This window comes from Amphimedon queenslandica, unplaced genomic scaffold (genome assembly GCF_000090795.2).
Source record: "Amphimedon queenslandica unplaced genomic scaffold, v1.1 AMPQUscaffold_13520, whole genome shotgun sequence".
NCBI classification, from domain to species: Eukaryota; Metazoa; Porifera; class Demospongiae; order Haplosclerida; family Niphatidae; genus Amphimedon; species Amphimedon queenslandica.
This window is the reverse complement of record NW_003546244.1, coordinates 1,026,502-1,051,991: the sequence shown is the minus strand read 5'-3', so window position 1 is coordinate 1,051,991 and position 25,490 is coordinate 1,026,502. Positions and strand designations below refer to the sequence as shown.

The 25,490-nt window shown below is 38.2% G+C and overlaps 3 protein-coding genes across 5 annotated transcripts in view; 1 reads left to right on the top strand and 2 right to left on the bottom strand.

Moving 5' to 3' along the window:
* The window catches only part of LOC100641108 (testis-expressed sequence 264 protein-like), a 4,299-nt gene extending 611 nt beyond the window's left edge, over nt 1-3,688 (top strand). Inside the window, exons 2-3 of the mRNA XM_003382608.3 lie at nt 1,737-1,958; nt 3,188-3,688. Of these exons, the coding sequence (XP_003382656.1) occupies nt 1,737-1,958; nt 3,188-3,361 (396 nt within the window). The 3' untranslated portion in view covers nt 3,362-3,688. The remainder of the gene's footprint in view (nt 1-1,736; nt 1,959-3,187) is intronic.
* A 614-nt stretch (nt 3,689-4,302) lies between these two features.
* On the bottom strand, nt 4,303-6,718 carry LOC105312666 (E3 ubiquitin-protein ligase TRIM71-like). Its single transcript, XM_011405494.2, has one exon. It carries the CDS (start codon nt 6,623-6,625, stop codon nt 4,502-4,504), a length of 2,124 nt encoding a protein of 707 aa, XP_011403796.1. The 5' UTR covers nt 6,626-6,718; the 3' UTR covers nt 4,303-4,501.
* Nucleotides 6,719-6,731: 13 nt separating this feature from the next.
* Nucleotides 6,732-24,699, bottom strand: LOC100632314 (dedicator of cytokinesis protein 2-like). Of its 3 annotated transcripts, none has more exons than XM_019996154.1 (56): nt 24,548-24,699; nt 23,890-23,959; nt 23,090-23,173; nt 22,925-22,965; nt 22,730-22,785; nt 22,584-22,680; nt 21,979-22,077; nt 21,747-21,890; nt 20,644-20,730; nt 20,449-20,552; nt 20,314-20,386; nt 20,193-20,253; nt 20,053-20,121; nt 19,898-19,994; nt 19,592-19,812; nt 19,396-19,520; nt 19,217-19,315; nt 19,028-19,100; nt 18,804-18,907; nt 18,535-18,664; nt 18,399-18,476; nt 18,059-18,243; nt 17,898-17,998; nt 17,767-17,845; nt 17,644-17,696; nt 17,476-17,584; nt 17,280-17,350; nt 17,114-17,232; nt 16,884-17,044; nt 16,732-16,827; nt 16,540-16,674; nt 15,654-15,748; nt 15,431-15,509; nt 15,168-15,268; nt 14,964-15,094; nt 14,825-14,901; nt 14,640-14,725; nt 14,423-14,582; nt 14,273-14,313; nt 14,102-14,192; nt 13,946-14,056; nt 13,729-13,818; nt 13,431-13,535; nt 13,298-13,384; nt 13,196-13,250; nt 12,981-13,062; nt 12,840-12,924; nt 12,628-12,714; nt 12,242-12,418; nt 12,083-12,166; nt 11,235-11,363; nt 10,920-11,014; nt 8,964-10,182; nt 8,128-8,368; nt 7,383-7,643; nt 6,732-7,019 (listed from the first exon to the last, which is right to left on the bottom strand). In XM_019996154.1, exons 2-56 carry the CDS (start codon nt 23,921-23,923, stop codon nt 6,967-6,969), a joined length of 6,807 nt encoding a protein of 2,268 aa, XP_019851713.1. In that variant the 5' UTR covers nt 23,924-23,959; nt 24,548-24,699; the 3' UTR covers nt 6,732-6,966. The 3 variants fall into 3 exon arrangements, with proteins under 3 accessions (XP_019851713.1, XP_019851723.1, XP_019851718.1); XM_019996164.1 differs by having other exon boundaries at nt 8,239-8,368; XM_019996159.1 differs by having other exon boundaries at nt 17,476-17,581.
* Nucleotides 24,700-25,490: the final 791 nt, after the last annotated feature.

Below are 25,490 nucleotides of genomic sequence, written 5' to 3'. Positions count from 1 at the left end.
TTATGAGAGACAGCATCAATAGACATGCTGAAGGAATTAGTCTTGACACAAGTCCTTGAAGAACCTGTGAGCTAAGAGTGTCCATCTTCCCTGCTATTCCTGTTCTTCCAGGCTGTTGTCAAGTTCATAATTATCATTGCATATCATAAGTCATAACATTAATTAATTGTTTGTTTTTTTAATAAAATAAAATAACACACTTGATAAAACAGTAACATGTAAAATCAATACCTTCTTTTAGCTGGAAACCTCCACTAAAGTATTGCAGTAAGTTGATTCCAAGCATAGCTTGGTAAAATAACTTGCTTCTTCGAGAGCTGCAGATCTGAGCATGCGCGACCACACCCAAATTTTGGAGCACATGGCAAGCTTCATTAATTAACAAAATGGCGGCATGCAGCTAAGATGGCTCGATCCAGCAGTCACAGTATCACTTTTTCCTCACTTGAAGAATGATCTGATGGGACATGGACCTGCGCATAGACTGTTGGAGTAGATTGGTGTAAGAATTATCCTTGTAGCACCAACCAATACTGAGATACACACCGACAACTGGATTGACAGGACTTCTGACTTGATGATGATGATGATGATGAAGATGAAAAAAGGTGGCTGAACAAAACGGCCGGTTCGCCGATTTTTGGATTTTCTCTTAGACAAGGTCTAGAGCCACGCTAGTGGTACCAATGGAGTCCTCTGGTCAAGATAAGGTCCTCTAAGAAGTCTGGTAAGCATAGGAGCTCGTTTTCCCGCTTTAGCAAGGCTGCAAAAGTCGTGGCAGCCATTTTGTTTGGGGGTGAATCCTACTTAGTAACGCTACCGCGTTACTAATAGCACAGGGACTTTGGCCCGATTTTTGAGTAACTTTAAAAATTTGTAAAAAAATCCAATTATTATTGGAATCAGCTCAAACTTGATACACAGCATAAGAACATGTATATGTATCAGAAAAACATATAAAATGGAGAATTTTCACCTTTTTAATTTTTGACCTGTACTAATATGGCCTAAAATTTTTACCTAATGTTCATTAAAATGAATATTGTTATTGTATATTCTCAATTTCATGAATACTCATGTAAAATAATACAGGATGAATTATCATGTGATGAAATATTTCATTAGACTATCAGGTTTCGGGTGCAAGTATTAAACTCATAGTGATAACGGAAAAAATTTGCGTGTGATGATATATTTGGGGAACTATTTAGACAATAACAAAATATACTGTTACACTCATGAGTTTCTTGTGTAACTTGTTTATATCGTGTTAGCATGGATTTGTTTATCCAAGGAAGTTTGTTATATCTTTCGTGGTTTGTTTTTTTGGCAATAATAATAAGCTTTGTATTTTGCAAGAGGACATTAGTCCTGTTATTGCTGAAGTATGTTCGTACCTACATGTACATAGCTTTCTAATTGGTCTAGTTAGACTCTCACCCCCTTGTGTGTCTGGTATTTTGTTTTGTTTGCGTGCATGTCTATCGTATTTTAATCACTCGCTTTCTCTTCCTCTCTCTCTCTCTTCCCCTCTCTCTCCCTCTTTCTCTTCCCCCCCTCTCTCTCTCCCTCTCCCTCTCTCTCTTCCCCCCTCTCTCTCTTCCCCCCTCTCTCTCTCTCTCTCCCTCTCCCTCTCTCTCCCTCTCCCTCTCTCTCCCTCTCCCTCTCTCTCTTCCCCTCTCTCTCTCTCTCTCTCTCTCTCTTCCCCCCTCTCTCTCTTTCCCTCGTCCCTAAAGGTAGCTAAAAAGGATCATGATCAGTTACGTGCTGCTGTATGCTGTCCTCTTCTCCCAGAGCCCAGCCCGTCCCTTGAGAGCCGATTGATGGACGAGGGCTATAAGATTGGAACCTTCCCCAACTGCACTAAAGCCCTCATCACTGAGTTCCCCTACAGAACATCAACCTCAATAATGATTGCAGTCTCAAGAGTCTATCCATCTCTTGTGGAATATATCAAGGTAGGCATTAATTTTATTATTATTATCCCCATTATTATTACATTATTATTTAATTGTTTATTACAAATAGAAAGGGAGGGGCGACTGTTCGTTATTGGTCTGTTGTGGTTGTCATGACACGATTAGCAATAGTCTGTGTTGTTAATGCCAGTCCCTTTTTGTGTATGTAATGAGACGAATTGAAAGTTGGTTAGTCTACAAGATAGTCTAAAATACACACACGTGTATGTGTGTCTACGCCTCCTATTTTTATAATTTATACTTGGATTGTACTGGATATCCACTGCATCTTGTAGTTGTATGTGTATCTTGAGTGATTAAGTCATGCATATTCTTATAAGGGATACAGAATACTGTTTCTCTGCTTGTTGTTGCTTGCTATATGCAATTATACAGAGCTTCACATTCGTGTACAATGTAGTTCATTTGAAGTACATGTATTTCCCCTCATTTGAAGTAATTATCCTGTTTATCCAATCAATTACATGATACATTATGAGTGACACACTCTTGCACAATGTACTTTAAGTGGAAGCTTCAACTGTACTATATATATTGAAACTTAATCAATATACTCTTTACTCACTACTCACTAACTGAACCATTTATACAATCTAGGCTATTTTTACATAGAGAGAGTGTTACTGTTACTGGGTAAGGCTCATTACAATTTTTATTTTTTGCCACCAGTCTCTTATAACAAAGTGTAGAAATTCCTTCTTAATTTACCGAGTGTGTGCACTTGTGTGTGTGTGTTAGTAAATAATGCATTAATATCATATCATATTGTCATCAATGGAAGATAATGCATTATAAACAATGGTTGCCAGCACTGTAGACTCATAAATGTGTGATTTGTTACTTAAGGTTGGGTTTATAGTGACAATGGTTGGGTTTATAGTGACAATGGTTGGGTTTATAGTGACAATAGGTTGCTGTGATTGAGTGCAAGTCCAAAGGTTACCATATCACCCAATGTGTACTGACAAGCCAATCCCTTGTGATAGTTGTTGTGAAACAACCTAATGTCACTCACTATAGCTAATGATCACTCCACCATATATTTATACTTTCTATGTATATACACTATGTATAATGGTATAAGGTTGGCAGTGTAACATAGACTATGTAATATTGTTGTAAGATCATTCGTTGATTACAGGATATGCATCATATTTTTCTCTTTTGTCTCTCCTCTGCTTTCTTTATCCCATTCCTCCCTCTCTAAGGATTATAAATTGGAAGATTCCTGTGGTCCGTGTATTGAGGTGTATAAAGACGATTCAATACAGTTTGTGTGGATATTGGAGCCAAAGGACGGCTTTGCTATTCCTCAATTGCCTCCTCCTCCTCCTCTCATTGAAGAACCTCCTGCCTCCAAAGAAACAAAAAAGGATCAATGAATTAATTGACTGAGAAATCACAACTTTCATTTAATCTCTCATTTATTGCTAGTATTATTATGACTGCATTCATTTATGTATCAGGCCATTAGTGTTTGGTTGTTTACATGTGTTCATGTCGTGAGTGTATCCAATTTGTCAGTTAACTATCATTCCTAATTTTGCTGTGTTTTTGTGTACAAGTACATCTCTCCCCATCATCCTACTAACAGTTACAGTTATGCACACATTATGCTATTGCTACTGTGATTGTTGTGTGTGGTACGTGTGCTACAATATATACTGTCTTGAGTTTAAATATCATTTATCAGTATCATTTAAAACTAACAGATGATATGGGGACAGGTGGTGTACCCGTGATTATGATCAAGTGTCAAGTAGTAGCCAGTCTGACGTACTCTAACTATCACTAGTTATGCAATTAGGCCTGCACTGCCCTTGCACCATCATCATACTGGGGGGGGGATACCGTGACAATGCTACTCATTTTTATAAAAAATAGTGTTCGAATTCCATCACTGATACACTTCCTGTGCCCTTTATAGACTATTAATCCCAGCAAGAAAATTGTAATTCCTTACGATGAAAATATTTAAACTAAAGTATTTTGAAATTTAAATTTGACATGATCTGCTCAAGTTTAAGATTAGTTTTTGACGCCTTGTTAGGTGTAACAGACCTGGCAAACAAGCAGGGTTTTTTTTCAAGGAAACATTTTGATTTGTGCTTGCATGACAGCTAGTTTCTAATTTCCTGCCTAGTACTATTACTGCTGGCATGCGAGGCATGCTAGTCACTGTGTTTAATAAAGAGACAGGCATGATCCAGATGACTGGCTAGCTAGTATAATATGCCTGACTGGAGAGTTGTGGAGTAGTGTCATAATGTTATTACAACGAATGGTGTCTCTGCATGCCGCTGTCTGGTCAGGAATGACATGATTTTTATATGAATAGCTTAATATGGAAGAAATACTACACTCATTGTGAGAGAGAGAGGTGGTAGAGAGAAGGAAGAGAGAGGGAGAAGAACACACATACATGTAGGTGGCACTCAAACTGTTGAAAAATAATAATAAACAATTAATAATAAAAATAATAAAATAATTTAATAATAGAATAATTCCAAAAGTGTTTATAGTTACTTAAATATTTGAACTCTTCTGTTGGCCCTGTCACTAATATACACACAGCCTTCGCTGTCACTGGATATACCGTACGCTCCTGAAGATCGAACTGGTATCATGGTCAGATACTTCCCACTGGAATCGTACACAGAGAGACCAGAGTTTTTCTCCTCCCCGACAAAAACATGGTCATTCTTGTTGACGTGGACAGAAACTGGGTTTTTCAGTACTTCGTTTTCTCCTTTGCTTGTTATTTGCCCGATAAACCCACCTTGAGGTGTGAACATCTTGACGCTGTGGTCACTGTAATCCGCGACAAAGATCTTCCCACTGCTGTCAAAAGCAATGTCGTACGGTTGCACAAGCTTTGCTGGTGGAGCGCCCTCAATGCCAAGATAATGGTGAAAAGTGAGGTCTATATTAAGAACTTGAATGCGGTGATTGAATGTGTCACATATATAGATCTTTCCATCGTTACTGACTCCCAGTCCACAAGGGAAACTGAATTCAAGTGGACCGCTACCAATCTTACCGAATGCTGTCATGTGTTTTCCTTCAAGAGTGCATTGCTTGATTCCTTCATCGTCAGTGACTAGGAGCATGTTTGATGGAGTTATGGTGATCCCGCGGGGACGATTAAACTTTAACTTTCCTTTGCCACTGTAGCTCTTTAAAAGTTTCCCGTCAGAGCGATACAGACTCACGCAATCCTTTCCATTCTCTACGACGACAATCTCGTCACTTGGGCTAACAGTGATACCATAAGGTTGAAGAACTCCTTTAATATCTCCAACTAAAGTCCCATGAACTACAGAGCCCACATTTAGTGTTATTGGCGAGTTCTGGATAAGGGTATTGCTGATTTTGACCTTCACAACGTACGTGCCAGCTTCCTGAGGGACCATACTTATATTGTACTGGTGCTTCTTTGTTTGATCTTGCTCTATGCTTACGTCTAGCTGTGATCCAGTGGAAGTTGATACAGCCTCTGCCTTGATTCCTTTCACATGGGTGGTATAAGGCTTCCCATCTTTATCGTGTATCACCAGTCGTAGTACGCAGTCCTGATTCACCGTCAGGTTCTTAATGCTGGACTCATCTATGTAGCATCTTTGAGGGTCGGCTTGTCTCTCGGTGACAGAGCCGATCGTTTGACACATTTCCAATACGCCAGCATCGGGGACAAAGCTAATATTGGGCCCCTGGAGGGGAGTGAATACCTCCTTTGGGAGGGACTGGTATTTTCTAGTACTTTCCAATACCCACTCACTGAGCTGCTTGTGGTGGCAGAGGATGATGTTTGTGTTATCGTTAGCTGCTACGCTCACGGAATCAACTACCTGTTGCATTTCGGTGGTGAGTCGTTGCAAGTGGTCCTGGTGTGCATCATGATGCTGTAGCTTCTGTTGGCTTATCTTCTCTGCCTCTTCAATGAGTTCTCTTTCCCTCGAGTCCAGCTGCCTGTGTAGCTGAAGGACAGTCATCTTGATGGACTCTTTGACAGTCTCCTCGTTCTCACTTATTTCTTTTCTTCTCGCTGCCATGCTCTTAAGAGCTGCAGAGGCTTCGATGGACATTTCCTGCAAAGGCTGTAGCTGGGAGAGGAGGCTGGAGCGATAGGAGCTAGCCAAATCCTCAGCCCTGGTGTGAGTGTGGCCCTGATGCCTAGGCTCCATTGCAAGGCAGTCAGCACAGACGAGCTCATCGTGAAGCTGACAATAATACTTGAGTGCTTCCTGGGAATGCTTGGGACACTCGGAGCCAGCGTTTGCCAGTGAGCTAACGAATGAACTCGTGTTGGCAGAGAGAGACGGAGGGACGGCATTATCAAGGAAGCCAGAGTCGCTCTGTTTGAAGCTTCCACAGTGACTACCGCGAGATACAGGAGAGCCATCGGAAGGATTGGTAGACCCAGTGCTGCCTGGAGGAGTCCGGGAGATAGGAGACGTGGGAACATGATATCCATGGCTCGTAACGCCAACCTCTGAGGTAGTGGCCCGGCGCATTACTGGCGGAGGATATTTTCCACTAGTACTGGTCGATGTGCTCCTGGCCAGGCCATAAGAGAATGGTCGTCCCTCGTTCGGAGGAGAAGAGTGACCGTTTGTTGTAGAGAATGTCAGTGACCTGTTCTCCATCTTTGTGTCCTTAATGAATCTGCGCAGATTTTGCCGGGAGATGGTTTATATATGAAATCTCGCCCACGCAAAAGGTGATAAAAATCTGTTTGATCCTGTTTGCTAGTTTTTGCTGTGTAATAGTTAAAAATAATAATTATTATAATACCTAAAGCAATACAGTAATACAGACAGACTCACGAAAAAGGAAAAATTTAAACATAAAATCATAATAAACATTCGTTATTCATTTATTATAATAGAAAGAAAATACAGAGCAAGAGAGAGAGAAAGAGAAAAAAGCAAAGACATGGAGAAAATGTGTGCTAGAAAGAAACAGTTCATTCAAACAACTCTTATCCTTATTTCGGTGTAGGAGGAGGTGGTTTTGTTCTTGGGGTCACTATAGGATAGTCTGAGAGAGAGAGGAGTAGCAAGTAAAATGCACTTGAACACACATACTGTGGACACACATACTCCAACTAGCTAGGTATGTGTGTACTAGACAATCCTACTACAACACCATACACCCACACACTTGATTGCTTTTAAATATGATAAATAGGTAGCACCTTATTTGAAATGTGCTAAAAATGAATTTATAATTAGTGCTGACCAATAAAGGCAGCTGGTTTCTTCCCAAATATTATTCAATATTTTCGCTTTTTAAAAATTCATAAATGATTTTCTTAATGTGGGTTTGCTTTACCATACGACTAAAAACAATAAAAATAGCCAAATACATGAAATGATCTCCTCTTTCTCTTCCAATACTCACTTTTCGAAGGTTTAGGAGGCAAGGCAGGTGCCTCCTGTTTCATTTTAGGAGGCAAAGCAGGAGGAAGGGCTGGATCACTGGCACCATCTTTATTTGTAGGCTTGGGCGGTCTTGGAGGAGGAGAGAAGAGACCAGAAGAGGAGGAGGAGGGAAAAGATGAAGAAGAAGTCAAATCCGTATCAGCAGATGGGATCGGATAAGATGGTTTACGAGGAGTTGGGTTCGGTGGCATAGGATTTGGTACAGGTACCCCAGCTGCTGCTGCTTGGAAAGAAAAAAAAGGAGGGCATGAATAAACTAACATAGTTAAAAATCAATAAATAACGGTCAAGTTTATTTTTACATTTACCATGCCAAAACAATTCAATATAGTAGCTTTAAGAAGTCATCAACTCTCCAATAACATTTTTCTTTTGAAAAAATAACAGCCAACCGATATGGCAGTGATTACCCACAGCAAATGCAAGTCAAATGCCAAGAGTATCCGTACTCAGGTAAAACAATGTTGTAAAATAATGCCCACAACAAAGTAAAGGAATTTTAATCTAAAATCTGAATTAAAACTGAAGCCAGCTCTTTCACGTTGTACTTTAAGCCCTTGAGGCTACAACTGTGTGTCTGTGTGTGAAACTAATATCAGACACAATGTAAGATTAGCCAACTACTACATTACACATACATTACATGCAACAAGACATTGTATGTAATGTAAATGTACACGTAGGTCTATTTATCAGTGACATACAATAGTTCTGAGACTTTCTGTCAGCAGCCATTGTTTGGCTCCTTGGTCTTGGAACAGGAGCCTTAGGAGGTATAGAGGGCAGACCAGCTGACCCGGCCCCACACTCCTTACTTTTACTGATAGGGGTCATCGTGTAGTCGGGGGTCTTGAATGATTTCTTCCTTGGGACTGGAGGAGCAGGAGCAGTGTCCGGAGGCGTTGGGGACTTTCTCGGTGAATATGGACGAGGTTTAGGAGGTGACTATGATGAATAAAAGAGGGGCAGTAAGAGAATGAACGTGGAAAATAAGAGAAGATTTTTGGGGGAAAAACTAGTCATATTACTACATGGACTAGCAATTATACTGATAGTGGGACCAGTTAGTGATGTCAACAAGGGCAGAATACTATAACATACTCAATGGCTGTATCTTAAGTAAACATGATCAAAGGATTGTTAGAGAGACAGTGATAAGTATTGTACATCATTTATACTGACTCACTGACCACAATCACATGATAGCCACTACACTGTGTGTGTATTCTAGGGAAAATGTACCAAACTGTTTTGACTACAGTATGCATGTAATGAAGGACTAGAACTATATGTACAATTATGTTTTTGCAGTAAAAATTGGCTCTAGAATAACCCCCAAGTTTTATTAAATTACAATGATGCCTTTGTGATAAAAGTAAACCAGTACTCATCAAAGTGTGAAGAGCATCTAAAAACAATACATACACTAATTTTCTAAAAAACGTTTGCCTAAGATTAAAAGGTACATGTACATGTACACATGGACAGAACCAATTCACATCTTTGTACTATGAAGGTGTTGAGCCTAATGCTACCTTACCATTTGTTTAGTAGGTGATATTGATGTCTCCCTTTCAAATACAACTGGTGGCTCTTCAGCATAGCTGTATATACCAGCAACCTCCAGGTCATCATTGGCCCCACCCATAACGACATCAAGATGATCATAAGTACTAAAACTAGCGCCTCCTCCACTTTGACTATAAGAGGACTGAGGAGTGGAAGAAATGGGCCCACCCGACATTGTCAGTTCATTTCTAGACGAGGAGACAGACGACATGTTGCTCCTAGTGTGATGGGCATTATTTGGAACATGTTGAGCGCTTGGTACGTGACCACTGGTTTGGTGCTGGATGGTAGTAGGATGTTTATTGGTTAGTCCACACTCGTAATCCACTGAATCCTGTGCCTGCCTCCTTAGTCTCTCCCTCACGGACTGGAGGTCTTCAAGAACAGGTTCCCCTCCACCAGAGGAATGGCTGCCAGGACTTGGGGACTTGTTGGTCGGGCGGCTTGGGTAGTCCAGCACTCCCATGCGGCCCTCATTGGGAGAGGTAGAGAGAGGAGAAGGATTAGTACCGCTCCTACTGCCAGAACCTCTTCCAACATTTTGAGGAGGAGAACGGGAGCGAGAGCGTGACTTTGGCGGTAAGCCACGGAGAATATTAGGAGAAGCAAAATCAGGATTACGAATACTACCAGACCTAGCATCAATCCTCCTAGTCCCGATATTTACCTTCTCATAATCATACTCATCATCATCATCCAATGGATCTATGAGTGCATATCCATGTGAAGTCACCTCTGGTTTAGGGGCGGGGTAATTAGGGGGTGGGGCCGAGCTACCGGAGGGAGTGGGGGCCAGAGGGTGAGGGTTACCTGTCAAAGGGTAAGAGGGCGGTGTGTTGCTTGGAGTTGAGTTATATTGCTGGAGTTTGTCCTGGTAGTGTCGCTGAGTCTCGAAATCCACTACCTCGTAGGTACCCCGGTCTTCCTCTATCTCTGTGTCCTCAATAGTGACTCCAGAGTCTCTCTGTGATGAGCCTATGCTCGAGGAACTGTTAGTAGCGGGAGGTTCTACAATGATGCTCTGTCTATCTGGGGAGGATGCAGGAGAGGAGAAAGAGGCTGTGCTTAGGATGGAGGAGCGAGGGCCCTTGGTGGTATTGCTCCTTCTTACTTTGGGGTTTGGCGTGTTGTTTTCGACTAACTGTGACACCCTGTTTGGATTACCACCTGTCAGTCTACGGTGAGGAGTCCTATGAGAGAGAGAGAGAAAAAGAAAAATCAAACACGAAATTTAATTTTCATTAAAATATGTAAAATGATTCTTCTCCAATTTCCCATTCAGTTACATGAACCCTGGCTGGCTTACAAAAATGATGCAATACTAACACTTTGTTAACGCAATGCTGCTACAAATACCAACACAAAGTTAACGCAATGCTCACACGGGCTAGACGATATTAAATCATACGTGCTACACAGACACACTAGCACACGTAGCAGACAATACGGGTCGTGAACTTAATTGTTGAAAGAATGCACAAACACTGTAATTCTAGAGGCTAAGATAATTTCCTATTTTTGCTGTGCTAGAGTTCCTGATATCTATTACGTGATCCATTAGTCTTAAAAGTAACTCTTAAAAGTAAGTTACATAATTAAAGCACGACTCGTTACACAGGTCAAAGTGTCCTTCCTATCTTTCATGTACGTCCACTATTTCCTGTTATTATATTTGCAGCCATGGCTGGTTTTAATCTTATCAAAATAGCGAAGAAAGAGCATCATTTCTGTGAAAATCCATTTATGTGTAACAGAGCTAGCGGAATTACCCATGTGTATGATAATATAATATTGCATAATGCAACCGTTAATATAATTATAGACACAAGTCATGCACCCTAATGTAACAGAATCATTAAAATACAATCAGTAATTAAATTAATAAGTATAATTATTATTATCTATATCAGTGCTACTAATGCTTTACTTTGTTTGTGATAATTGTGGTGATTCATCAGGAGGAGTGGGCGGTAATGGTCTGCTACTTGTGATAGTGGTACCTCTACGAGCTATAGTAGGAGTCTATGAAGAATACACATACAATTTATAGTCAATTGAGTACACATACGTGTACATGTATAGGTACATATACATACACTATGTATTATTTTATACACTTAACTTTTCAGTGTACATGTACATGCACTTCAATACCTCACGTGTATTATACAATACAAATGCATACACTTAACTTTTTAATGTCCTTCAATATCTCATACCTTTCTCTCTCTCTCTCTCTTACCTTTCTTCTTTCGGGGAATACAATGTCTTGGAAGGTTTCAAATCTAATCTCAAGGTCTAGATGAAAAGCCTTCAGGTCAGTAGACACCCTGTGGCCGTGAAGCCCTAACGCCTGCTTCAGTACTTCAACCTAATAATATATAGAATGCACATCAATATGTATCAGAAAATGTAATAAAAATTGGGAGTGATTTCGGAGCCATTTTTCGGAAAAAAGCATGGGCTATAGTACAGGGTAATTTTTCAAAATTGGATCATTCTTAAAAATGGTCATAACTTGAAAAATTTTAGTCGGAATCAGCTCAAACTTTCTACACAGCATAAGGACATCAATATGTATCAGAAAATGTAATAAAAATGGGGGGTGATTTTGGAGCCATTTTTTGGAAAAAAGCATGGGCTAAAGTACAAGGTAACTTTCCGAAATTGGCTCATTTTAAAAAATGGTCATAACTTTAAAAATTTTAGTCGGAATTAGCTCAAACTTTCTACATAACATAAGGACATCAATATGTATCAGAAAATGTAATAAAAATTGGGAGTGATTTCGGAGCCATTTTTCAGAAAAAAGCATGGGCTATAGTACAGGGTAACTTTCCGAAATTGGCTCATTTTAAAAAATGGTCATAACTTGAAAAATTTTAGTCTGAATCAGCTCAAACTTTCTACACAGCATAAGAACATCAATATCTATCAGAAAATGTAATAAAAATGGGGGGGGGTGATTTCGGAGCCATTTTTCGGAAAAAAGCATGGGCTATAACAGGGAAGTTTTTAAAAATTGGCTCATTTTTTAAATGGCGATAACTGGACATTAAAATGGCCAGGATATCAGATGCCTATACTCACCTGCTCTACTATAAGAGAGCGAAGTTCTTCAACTCCCTCTTTCTCTTCTGGATGGTCTTGAATATATTTCGGTTGAAAGAAAATCTAAAAGAGAGAGAAAAAATCAAAGAATTGAAATGTGTAAATACATATATATACAATGAGATGCAATCCCATTACCTTGTCATAGTTTGAGATCCCTCCCATGACAGCTGCGTCGATAACACCTTTCAGTAGCATACTTAATGGATTGATACTCATTTGAGAGTTTGATGATAGCTCTGTAGTCATCTTCTGTATCTCTTGGACTTTTGATCTTACAGTCTCTCTAGCTATAGCTAATGGGTTTAGCTCATCCTATGGGGATAAACAAAGTTCAATAAATACATGTAGTGGACTCTCTCTCTCTCTCTCTGATCTCTTTTAGCTATAGTCTAGGTACAAGTTCAAAGTTAATCGCACTGGATGCATCAAATATAATGAAAATGTTAGCATATTGTATCTTTCAGTTTGTACTCCATCCTGCCTATGTTCTCTCATTCCTTATCCACTTCTTTGCTTCTTACCGTTTTCATCTCACACACTTCAAAAGAGTTAATGACACCAGGGAAACTGCTGGCAGTCTTGTAATATGTTCTTTCTAACCACAGAGTCTAATGAGAAGAGAAATACAGTTCAAATCAATGAATACGTTGACTAGTGTCCTTGTCCTCCTTCCCTCCCTCCTCTCTCTCTCATAATTTCTCTTTATTATTCTCTCCCTTTCTCTCCAACTCACAGCAAATTCACACTCTGGGTCCTTCTTTCCTTTATGAAACGGTCGGTCGAAACGAAACTTGCACACGTCATTAGTCTTGTAGTAACTAGTAGAGAGAGCGTGTCTTTGCTTAATAATATTGAAAATAAGACGTTAACTAACTCTGCAATCTTGTCAGGTATCTGTCGTCCATTGAACTCCTCCCTCTCGTCAGGAATGGGAAGAACCTTACGGACTTGCAGATCTGAGCAAGAGTCAAGTTAAGAAAATATTAACAATACTTTACAAGTAGATGTGTATACTCAGTTTTTCCAGCACAATGACAACATGTGCCATATAACTAATATTAATATTGTATTATAAATGATTTAGGATACGCATTCCATTAGAGTTCTTTATGTCATCACTAGGCGGCTCAGGCTTCATGTATACCTAATGGATGTAGAGTAAATGCTTGTAAAAGTAACAAATATACTTACCTGTGCTGTCACGAACTCATCTTGAAGCTTCTTTATGAAGTTCTGGAGCCTCTCATAAGGCTGGCCTCTGTGAATGAATATCTTATTCTGAGAGAAAGAGAAGGTAGGGGGTTATAATGTAGCCGGTTCTTACTCTTAGGAATAGAGGGAATCCTCTACCAAAATAACCAACAACAAAGTACTCATTTTCAACTCTCAGCTCATTGATGATCTTGTGAAAGAAATCAGCTTGAGTTCTCTACAAGAAATAAAAAAAATAAAAGTATCATTAGCAATTAGTGTGAAGTGTAAAGTGGTTTAGAGTGCAAATTAGTAAAGTGTGAATTAGAGAGAGAGAGAGAGAGAGAGAGCAAAGTGCAAGGTACTTATCAAAATATACTACACATAAATACATGTGTACTGGTAGATACATTGTTGCACAATGCACATACTAGTATTTGTGATAGCTTGTCATATTTGAATTGCTGAGTCTCATATACTGTAGCCAACTCTTTACATAATGGTATTCCATACTCCCATGCCTGGAGAGAGAGAGAGGAGAGAGGGGGGGAGAGAGATGGAGAGAGAGAGAGGTAGGAAAGAGAGAGGGAGAGAGAGGGGAGGAAGAGGGTGAAAGGAAATATTATCACAGATTAGAGACACTCTTACTTTTCCCTGGTCCAATAGTCTGATTGATTCTGAAAACAATATCTCCTTTCTCTCTCTTGCTGTGTGTACTGGATACTTGCCTTCAACAGCTGGCTCAAATTCCAATGACCACTAGAATGAGAACCAATTCAACCTCACTCTCTCTCTCTCTCTTACCTCTAGTGTCTTTGCATGTAGCAGCAGTGTCAGACCTGCTTCAGCGAAATTCCCATCACTTTCATGAAGTCCAGCTAACTTGTATATGTATCTGTTGAGGAACAAGAGAAGGAAGAGAGAGAGAGAGAGGAAACATGAGTACATGTATCGGATTAAGTAGATCATGGATACCTCACGTATATTTCCTCTCTGTCTATTTCTTTGTAGAAATTCTACACAAAGGTAATATGAGGACTTAATTACTTGTATTTTAATTCAAAAAATATATAAGTAGTTGTACTACAAATCTCTTCTCCCCCCTCTCCCCCCTCTCTCTGTTACCAGTAGGTTCAGTATGCAGCCCATTCTTTGTCCACTCTGACTGCTGTCCCCCTCCACTCTCCTATAGTCCAGTATCAGTCCAATCAATCTGCTAACAGTATTGACGAATGCTTCACCAGACTCCTTCAGCTCATGAGTATCTTTACAAAGTAAAATCATGCTACAGAAGATATTATTAAGATGATATGGTAATGGCTGATGCTGTGTCATATAGTACCAGTCATGGAAGAGGTCTCTATATGCTTCATCTCCATATCCTTTACTAACAAGGAAATCCATCTTCTCAAATATCTCAGTTTCAATCTGAAAAAATAATAATTTTGACTTGTATACTTTATATTTACTTTACATGTGTAAATGATGTAGTTTTTGTTGCATGTTTTTACACATTAATTCACTTACTCTTTTAAAGTTTCTGTTTGACTTTTGTTCGAATTTCAATATGTCGAATATGAGTGGTATCATCACTTCACGCAAGTCTGATCAAAAAATCAAAAATCAAGATCAATATCAAAATCAAGTTCAATATCAAAATCAATACCTTTCTCTTTGAGCAGTGATACTTCAAGGAATATTCCTATAAAGTTTGGAATGAAGTTTGATTTCTTTTCTTGCAGGAATTCCCACATAGCAGCCATTTGCTTAGCCATCTTAACACGAACATCACCAAACCTAAGATTAAAAATAAATAAATGAATAAACCAAAATTAAAAATATAATATGGAGAAGAGAAATGGGAACCTACTGTCTGAGAAGCTTAGCACTCAACAGGTCCGAATAAGCCTCCAACTGCAGACACCTTTGTATCGAGAAGGACTTACACGTACCAAAGAATATATCCCAGATCTAAAATGAAATAAAATTGACTAACTTTGCTGGTACCTGCTACAAACATGCTATACGTGTACCTGTATTTGTATTTTACATCTAATTATGTTGTGGTACATGTACAGTACATGTATTAATGTAACTAATTCTGTTGTGATAATTTGTACATGCACAACATACCTGTGGGTTAAAGTCTCGATCATCAAAGAAAGACGAGAACATTGTAGTAGATATATTCTTAACTACTCTCATTAGTATACTGGAAAAAATGAGAGAGAAATATAAAGAAGAAGTCAGGTCAATATAATAATAACAATAATAATAATAATAATTATTATTATTATTAGCATTATCATCATCATCATCATTATTATTATTGTTATTATTATTTATTATTATTCACATGTTTTGTTCCAGTAGCAAGTACACCCATTTAGGAGAGCAGACTGGGCCAGCAAACAGAGTCTCTAAGACCTCCAGCAGACTTGTTATGAACTCCTAAACACAACAAATCAATGTTCATTCTCTCCCTTCAAAGGATTTTGGCATACTGCTCAGGCTCATGTCAATAATGTCCTATACTACACATTATAGTGCATGTACTGGGACTTTGGCTGAATTTCGTCAAAATTGACTAGGAGAGAATTTTCCATTTTTATAATTTTTTTCTGATACATATACATGTTCCTATGTTGTGTAGCAAGTTTGAGCTGATTCCGATGAAAATTGAATTTTTTAATGAATTTTTAAAGTTGCTCCAAAATCGGGTCAAAGACCCTGTACTATAGTACAGGGGCGTTGGCCAAATTTCATCAAAATTGACTAGGAGAGAATTTTCCATTTTTATAATTTTTTCTGATACATATACATGTTCTTATGCTATGTAGCAAGTTTGAGATGATTCCGATAAAATTCAATTTTTTATGAATTTTTAAAGTTGCTCCAAAATCGAGCTAAAGTCCCTGTACTATAGTACAGGAGCGTTGGCCAAATTTCATCAAAATTGACTAGGAAAAAATTTTCCATTTTTATAATTTTTTCTGATATACATACATGTTCTTATGTTGTGTAGCAAGTTTGAGCTGATTCCGATGAAAATTGAATTTTTAATGAATTTTCAAAGTTTCTCCAAAAGCCATGTCCTCATTGTCCTGCTGTCAGTTCATAAAGCATACTGTATGCTCTTTAGCTCACTGAGCATGCTTCATGGGAAACCCTGCTCCTTTCTAACCTTCTTGCACTCTCTCCCTCTCCCTCTCTCTCTCTCTCTCTCCTCCAATTACCAATACCTTTAGCATGGACTCTCTCCCAGCACTGTTCCTCTTGTCCTTCTCAGTCACTGCCTTCAGAGAATCGAAATAAATGGAGTAATGACTGTCACTCATCACATCAAGCAGACCAATGAGATTAATGTATGCTTGAACCTACAAGAGAATCAGTTTACAGTAACATGCACCCCCAGTCTCAACCAATAGACTCACCCTCAGCGGGTTGTTAGTGTCCTTTAGTTTAGCACAGAGTGACAGGAGGGGACGTAATAGAGGTGTGGCTATCTCAGTATCACTAAACGAGATGTGCTACAACAAGCAATATAATTATTACTAATATAACTACCAGTGCCATATATTCTTACTAGTTTATCTCCAGAGTGAAGCAGCTCAAGTACTTTAGATATGCAGAGAAGGCAGCCACTGTTACCTCGATCGTCAGACCTGTATCCGTTTTCGGGCATCTTGTTCTCCATGTGACTTATCAAATGACCAATAATAGTAGGCAACAGAGAGCTCCTTGATTCTGTAAAATGAAATAAAAAGCATCAAAAATGTAAATTAAAATATTTCTATTTTGCTCTCTCCCTCTTGCCTTGTGGGTCCAATAGTTTAATGTCGCTATCAAGCACTGAGATTATGAAGTTCATTTTCTCTCCTGGTAGACTGATGTGATCGTTCTGAGACGAATCTATCAGTTTTGCAAGAACACCACTAAAAGGAAGGCGGAGCTAGTTAATAAATGATGGGTGTGGTCTTACGCTATTTGCCTCCGGTCGTAAACTGTAATCAAATGAGGAAGGATTGAGGGTATGTTACACAAAAGAGCAGCCTGGAAATAATAAAAATATTATTAAAATACATAATGTACATGTACATATGCATGTAAGCCCACATGTATACACGTGCATCATGTACATGTACATGTACATGTACATGTACATGTACATGTATTACCTGTACAGCATGTATGCCACAGAATCTGCTCTCGGGTAATCTCATTAGCTCATACATTGATATGAAGCAATCATCAAGTCCTTGATAAAACCTCTGGTCTTTTTGACTGCTGATTAATGGGAGGGGCAGGTGGGTGTGGTCACCCAGGTATTAATTAAATCGACTTACTTGGACATAATGGTATAGGACTGAACAATGAAATGGAACAGAAATCCAATGGCCTGATAAGGGGGGGGAGAATATTTTATAAGTATAATGTTATTATGTATAAGTACTATGTACATGACATACCTCAGCTAGTGATGTTAAATTGCTTTGTTTAGTGATATCTCTATTCTTGAGTTGTTCTTTAAAATACCAAAGGAGAGTTCTATATTAATATTAAGTCATTTAAAAAGAAGAGAGATGGGCTATACACTAACCTGTACACGTGGCCAGCTGAGAAATGTTTCGTTATGTATATATCTAAAACTGGAACAAAATGACTGTACTTTTCATGTGAGAGTAGATTTAATATGGAAACCTTAGATAAATTTTTTTAATAATAATATAATTACATGCCATCAAATAAAAAACCTCTTACTAATGCATTAAAAACAGGTTCTCCATAGTACTGCTCATTACTCCCCAGTATGTTAAAGAGGCTGTCAAGGATGTCTTGCAGAAACTTTATTATTTCTTCTCCTTTGATTGAGACAAGCTTGCAGAGTATGGTTGGGAGGTCACTGGGATGCTGAGACCTCCACTTTAACAACTGAAGCATGTTCACTATAGTATCAGAAAATTCAATAAAAATGGAGAATTCCCTATTTGACATTTTTGATGCAACTTGGCCAAAGGGACTTTGGCCAGGTTTTTTTTAACCTTAAAAATTCATCAAAAAATTAAAATACCACGTACAGTAATTCTTAATCAATTCTAACCGTTTTGAGTGAGTTTGGTTGAGCATGTCAGTGTAGATACAAAGAGTGTTTCTCTTTCACTCCTTGCTGCCGAGTGCCCTATACGTATATGTACACGAAAGCATCAATTGTTGTACAGCATTAGATCATTTCTTACCTTCTGATACTGTAGATATTGTTTTACCACGAGCTGATGTCTTTGCTGGAAGCACTCCTTGAATGCAAATCTCTTTAGCTGACTCAAATGCTAAGTAATACTTAGGATCATGCCACTTCTTGCTATCAGCCTGAGAGACAGAGAGAGAGAGAGAGAGAGAGAAAGAGGAGCTAGCTAGTACACATTTAATCAAGGATTATTAAGATGACATTATATTGTACATACAATATACACTTACACATACATTATAAAGATACTAAAAGTATTACTTTATATACAAAGAGTTCGTGAGTCCCATCAGGAATGATGGCGCCATCACCCATCATTATTCTCATGTGAGCAAATGCAAACGTTTTTTCCATTTTATCCTTACCTACCAATGACAATAAGAATGTGGTCAATTATAATACAGATAATATCACTATAATTTATTTATTGAAATGTTAAATGTGAATAGACTCATATTGAGTGTAACAAGGTGAATATGTGTTACCTTCATTCTTTGCAACGTGTCTGAAGCCAATCCTAAGATGACACGAAGATATTTCTTCAAATGGAATATCCAACTATAAAAAATAACAAAATTTTTAATAATAAAATAAAAATATATAAACAGAGCTAGAGCTAGCCCACAGTCAGTATAGAGCATGAGCGAGTGAGGTAGAGTTAGTGTTTCACTAACTTTAATTGTTTCCTGCCATTTTGGTAGATTGTTGTGATAGTATATGAAAGATTCATATTCACTGACATTCTCAGCACCAGCAGCAACAGTAATGCACCTCTATATAATGAACAGCATATGCATTAATTTATATAAACATTAATTCATTAAAATAATATTTTTAATTTATAAATACTAACCGGTATTATCCTTCCATCTCTGCCACAGACAGCAATGGCTACCTCAACGTTCCTCTCGGCTCTCTTGCTCCCTTTCTCATACTGTCCGTACTCCAACGTAAAATATATATCGTTACGATCCTTCCCTACAATAAAACAAACAAACAAACAAGTAATAAATAAAATAAAAAGGTACAACAAAAGTCCTTGCGCTTACCCGGCAGTATAACATCAGGGAATCCTAGTTTATCCACTTGGACCGTGTTCTTGTTGATCAAGTAAGGAAAGTCATTTTTCAGTTGTTGGAAGTCTCCTCTAATGAACCTCAGCTGCATTGATATTAATATGCCGCTCTGTTTGGTGCTAGATGGCTTCGAGCCGACCAACTTCTTGATCATTGATGTGTGGAGGGTTGGAAAGTCTTGCTCATGTGTCAGACTAAATTTAAAATTAATAATAAGGAAGTTCATAGTCAAGGATATATCAATTAGGACTAGTAGGAACTGTGGCTCTTTATATTTACCATATTTGTAGTGACATGGTATAGGTCATTTGATAGTCATCATCATCATCAGGCTGCTCCTTGTTAGTCTCCTCAAGGGCTGTACGTAAATCAAGTACTAAAGAGAAAGAATGGGGAAAGTGAGGGATCATATACTTTCAATAAGGAATACGCACCTCCTACAGCATAAGGTCTTCTAAATGTAGCATGTGACACATTCTTTCTATCATCCAGTAACATCTTGCCTGATCAAGAGATAGGGAGAAGGAGTAGGTAGATAATGTATATAAGTCTAGACAAGTTAGAGTACTTGTACCTTTCCTGATGACTTGACAGACTAGGAAGATTCCAGACTGCATTTCTTTGGCACCTAAGTCCTTTTAAATTGAAAATAAAACCTCATTAACAGGGGATAATTAAATAATTAAAGATGAAACCTTAAAAATGCAATAATGGCTCTTCATGACGTTAGTGGGACGATCCTTTGGGACATTAATTAGAAATCTTTCACTAAAAAGAGAGAGAGAGAATGACAGAATGAAGATATTTACGAGAAGCTCATTTACATGTACCTGACTTGTTTCCTGGATACACTGTCGTACAGGAACATGAATAGTTCTGAGTTTTCTGGAAACTGATGATCAATATTACGAACAACAAGATACAAATGATGATCCTAACAAAAATTTAAAATAAATAAAAAAAAATAAAATAAAATAATAAATTCGAAAGAAAGAGAGAGGGAGAGGAGGAGGAAGATACTGTACCATTAAAGCTCCGGTGTCTTTAGATTTTTTAGGATCCCAGCCAGTGTGTGGGACCTTACGATCGATCTCGCTCTGTCGCTGACAATGCTACACAAAATAACAACAACAATAATAATAATAATAATAAATAACTAGTGCATTGTTACAAATAGGAACTGAAAAAGACAAAAATGAGCAATAGTATACACAACATGAGATCCACAATCCACTGTACATTTATGTGTATGAACTACAAAGGTCAGCTTGCCCATTCAATGGCATTCATATTATCCATGCAAGTATGATAGCATCTACACTAGAGTATTGATATCAGTGATTACAGGTACAATGTATATCTTATCAACTATCAATATTGACACATGTTCCCCAATGACACACAGACTATTATCCTCTCCACTCTTCCTCTCTCTGGCTAGATACAAGAAATTTAATGAGTGAGTAGGAATTAGAGTTAGGCATGGAATTATAATTAGACAATAATCCCTTACCTCCCTTCCCCTCTATATATATATATATATATATATATATATATATATATTATACATATATCCCTCCTCCTTATAAAGCAAACAGCTAGTCATTCATTACACGCACATAAACTAAACAATTATCCCACATAAGTTTATTAATCGAGCAACACAAACAACACATGACCAATAAAATGAAAAAACGACAATAACAAATTGCAGACCCATGCATTCTAATCTAATGCACTTTCAAAGAAAGCGTTGTAGCTGATACACAACAGGTAGCTGAACATGCGTATGTGTGCGTGAACAGTAATACAGTAAGTAATAAGTGAATAGTAGCCACAAAGCCATGCAACATTATAACATAATAGTAAATAATACAAGACTGCATGGAGGATTGCAATTAGACATAAAAGCACATTATATTTCCTACTTATAACAAAAAGGCTTAATCAAAGTATACTAATTGATACTGATAATAAATTAAAAGAGATCAAAAGTAGTAAACTAGGTTCCATAAACAAACATTAATAAGTAAACCAGGGACTATAAATAAGCACAAATCCTAAACCTAAACAACACAGGACCCCTAATTAGTAAACAGGACCCCCTGTGTTATGAATTTGGACTCACAGTGCTGTACAGGCTCCCAAAACTAGTGACGGTTGGATCAATAGAGTGCCCTGTGTCATCACGTGGAGACAACGGCTGTTCACATAAATTATTAACCAAATCAATCTTTGCTGAGAGACGTGTTCTTATAGCTTGTAACTTATCCTGTTACGAGTGTGTGTTTAAGAGAAATTAGTCAAGAGAGAGAGAGAGAGAGAGAGAGAGAGAGAGGGAGGGAGGAGAGATCACATACGTGTGTCACATTGCTGTGTATGCTGTGTATTAAAGTTGATCTTGTTGTTAGAACATCTTCCATATAATTTAGTATACGAACGTAGTCATGACGGGACTTCTAAAATGAATATATTATAGCAACAATAATAAAATAATAATAACAATATAGTACATGTACATGTATGTATATATGTATACATTACATAAACACATTGATATCAATCATAAGCTAGCAATGTACACTCAAGTACATGTACATTATGAAATGTACACACACGTGTACAATAATATGAATACATACAGTCATTCATGATTGTACACATCCATTATGAATGGATATGTATTCATGATGGTGCCACACGTGCATTTATCATGAACAGGCTCACAATGACATTCATAATTGACTGATGATTATGACAAATTCCTTCCTTTCTACACACACAAAACACATTGCATTGAATTACAATCCTGTACAAACACAACCACTACTGCCACATATCTTTCACTCACTACAGCTACCTCCCTTTTCATTCCCTCCCTCCCTTTTCATTCCCTCCCTCCCTCTTTCTCTCTCCCCTTTCTCTCCACCCTGTCTCTCCCCCTCTCTCTCTCTCTCTCCCTTACAGTGTAACTCTCAAAGAGCTTCTCTTTCCAAGTCAAAAGGCTCTCTTTGGCTTCAAGAGCCACAGGGTCAATGAATGGTACAGTGTACTCCTCTTCCCTACAGACAAAATGAACTAATGATTGTAAGGAGTAATGGCTCTCAATACTTGGCTGAGATGATGTTGTAGTCTACTGATTGGACATAACTAGCTGGAAATATACCCTAAAAATAATTAAAAGTAATTAATTATAAGACAAGGCACACACCTAGAAACATAAACACATTAATACATGTGTACATCAGAGCTAGTGGATGCATTAAGTGTTGTTGATATTATACAGAAAGTGACATACGCGTGTACCTTTTTTGAAGGATAGTGATAGAGATAACCTCTATACCAACCTAATAAGAAAAAAGGGAGAGAGAGGGGGAAAGAGAGAGGGGGGAGAGAGAGAGAAGAGAAAAGGAGCAATAAAAAAACAATAAAGGAGAAAGAATAAGAAAGAAGAGATAAAAGTAAACAAACCTTCCAGTTTCTCAATAATAACAACAAGATCCCCAACGCAAAGTGAAAGATGATAAGATGTATCACCATCATAATTCCATATGGCTAAAAATAAAATACAATAGGAACACATGGACACATATGTAGGGAAAAATAGAGAGAAATAACACACAAAAACACTCTCATAGACTATGCACACAAACAACACATGTGAGTGAATGCCAATTAGGCTCTGCTTCTTACAAATCACGACTTCAATGTACATGTACAAGACTGCCATTCCTCTAATTCTTATCAGAAATGCCTCAAATTTCATGCTAATGAGCCCATATAGCATGTACATGTACATGTACATGACTGAAAACTGCACACATATAATCTGGATCATTTTTAATGGAGACCAACCAAAGAAGTTATTAAGGCTCCCTGATAATGAAGTAGCCCAATGTATATATGCATTGTATTGCATACACTTAGTGCGGAAGGTTACATTCCACCTACACACACACACACACACACATCAAAACTAAAATAGCAAACATAAATAATGTTGCCTATACGACGGAACAAAACTAGCAACTACAAAATAGAGAAACAAACTACGCCTCACACACACACACGCACACATCCATAAAGACTATTAAAGGAAGACACAAGAGGGGATGATATGTAAACATGTCAAGATTACTAGGGACAACACATAATGCACTCAATGAATACAAAAATACACAGAGAGAGGAGTAGATTAGGGAGAAAGAGAGAGAGAAAGGGGGGTACAGTAACACTTCTTCCCTCCCTCTCTCTCACTCTCTCAGTCTTACCTGCAGCCAATCCCTGAAAGTTTTCCCAAGGCATTCCAAAGGAGATGACAATTCGTTAGCTATGGCAGACCTTGTAGAGGAAAGAAATAAAATATGCACATAAACAAAAAGCCAACTGTAGTACTGATTACTCAATACAAAACCTGTTACTACTATACATTGTAACTGATAAATAATGATGATAAGGGAAGAGAGGCACATGTAGCTTTAGCAAATCAATGAGGGACTTACAGCTCACGGTAAATGACACAAGAACAACGTATGTCATTTTTTTAAAGTACAAGTTTTTAATACATCTAGATGCTTTAGACGTTATGAAAATTATTACTTTAATTGCCAATTAATTATTTAAACATGTGTATGGCACCTAGGGTATTATCAATAAATAATAATAATAATAAAGATGATGATAAATATAATAATAATAATAAACAATACAAAGAAAACCCAGGAACACAATAGCATAATTAATTTTAGTGAGGGCCACCACAAAATAGAATGTACATGTACAGTAAAGGCTGAGGAAGAGAGAGAGAGAGAAATGAGAAGGGACAATATGAAAAGGTGAGAATAAGGAATGCAACAAAGCAGACTCTAGTGTTGCTTGCACAACCCTCTCCCCATTCAACAGCCAACAAGACACATAAACGAGGATTACCGGGCCTTTGCAGGTCCGAGAATGAAATAATGCAAGTGAAGAGGCCAAAACTGTGACTATTCCAGACACTTCCACTGAGGGCACGCCTGAGAGATGAAGATATAGAGCATACACACAGCTGAAGAGGAATAGAGTAGAGGAAGAGAGAAAAATATTCACTCACCAGACTGAGACTCCACCCTCATTAAAAGTTTTGTGCATAACATCCCATCTTCAATATTACACAGCAGATTGAGTGTTTACGGTATCCAGTAAAACTTGCGCATGCGCAGAAAGGCCACCCACGTGCAGGTTTAAGAATGCTGGGCGTGGCTGGAATTAGTTATTAACACCTTGTAGTTACTGTAGGTGGGGCTGAGTATTTTTTGGAGAAGAAGGAATATGAAGAAAAACAAGCAGCCTAAGTCAATAAGCGTTGACACTTTTGGACGGTACGGGAAATGTACAGTACAGTTTCCTCCTTCAGTCTCAGTGGAGACTGAAGATGTTTTGAAAGCATTACAGAAGGAGATAAAACTGAAAGATTTAAGCATGAAGGTTTTTGCACTGTACACAGGAGAGCTGGGCAGACCCAAAATGAGGCTAGAGAAAGGAGACAAAGTACCACTACAGGAACCACTATGCCTGCAAAGGACTGGACTAGATATCAGTAAAGATCTTAAAATTGCTCGTACTGATGACACAGCAACCCATTTGCTATACTCTGAAATTCTCAATGATCCTGAGAAACTGCATCCAACAGATGAAGAGAAATTGCAATTGGAGGAGTTCTTAGATCCAAGCTTTCCTACTGAGAGACAGTACTTGGAAGCAGCAGCCAAAGTGTATGGCTACACATCAACACGAATCCCCAACTGTACACTGAAAACGGACATAAAGCACAGGGGCCAGCAAATAGAACCAGGCTCTAATGTCACATGTACTTGCAACGAGGACTCATTTG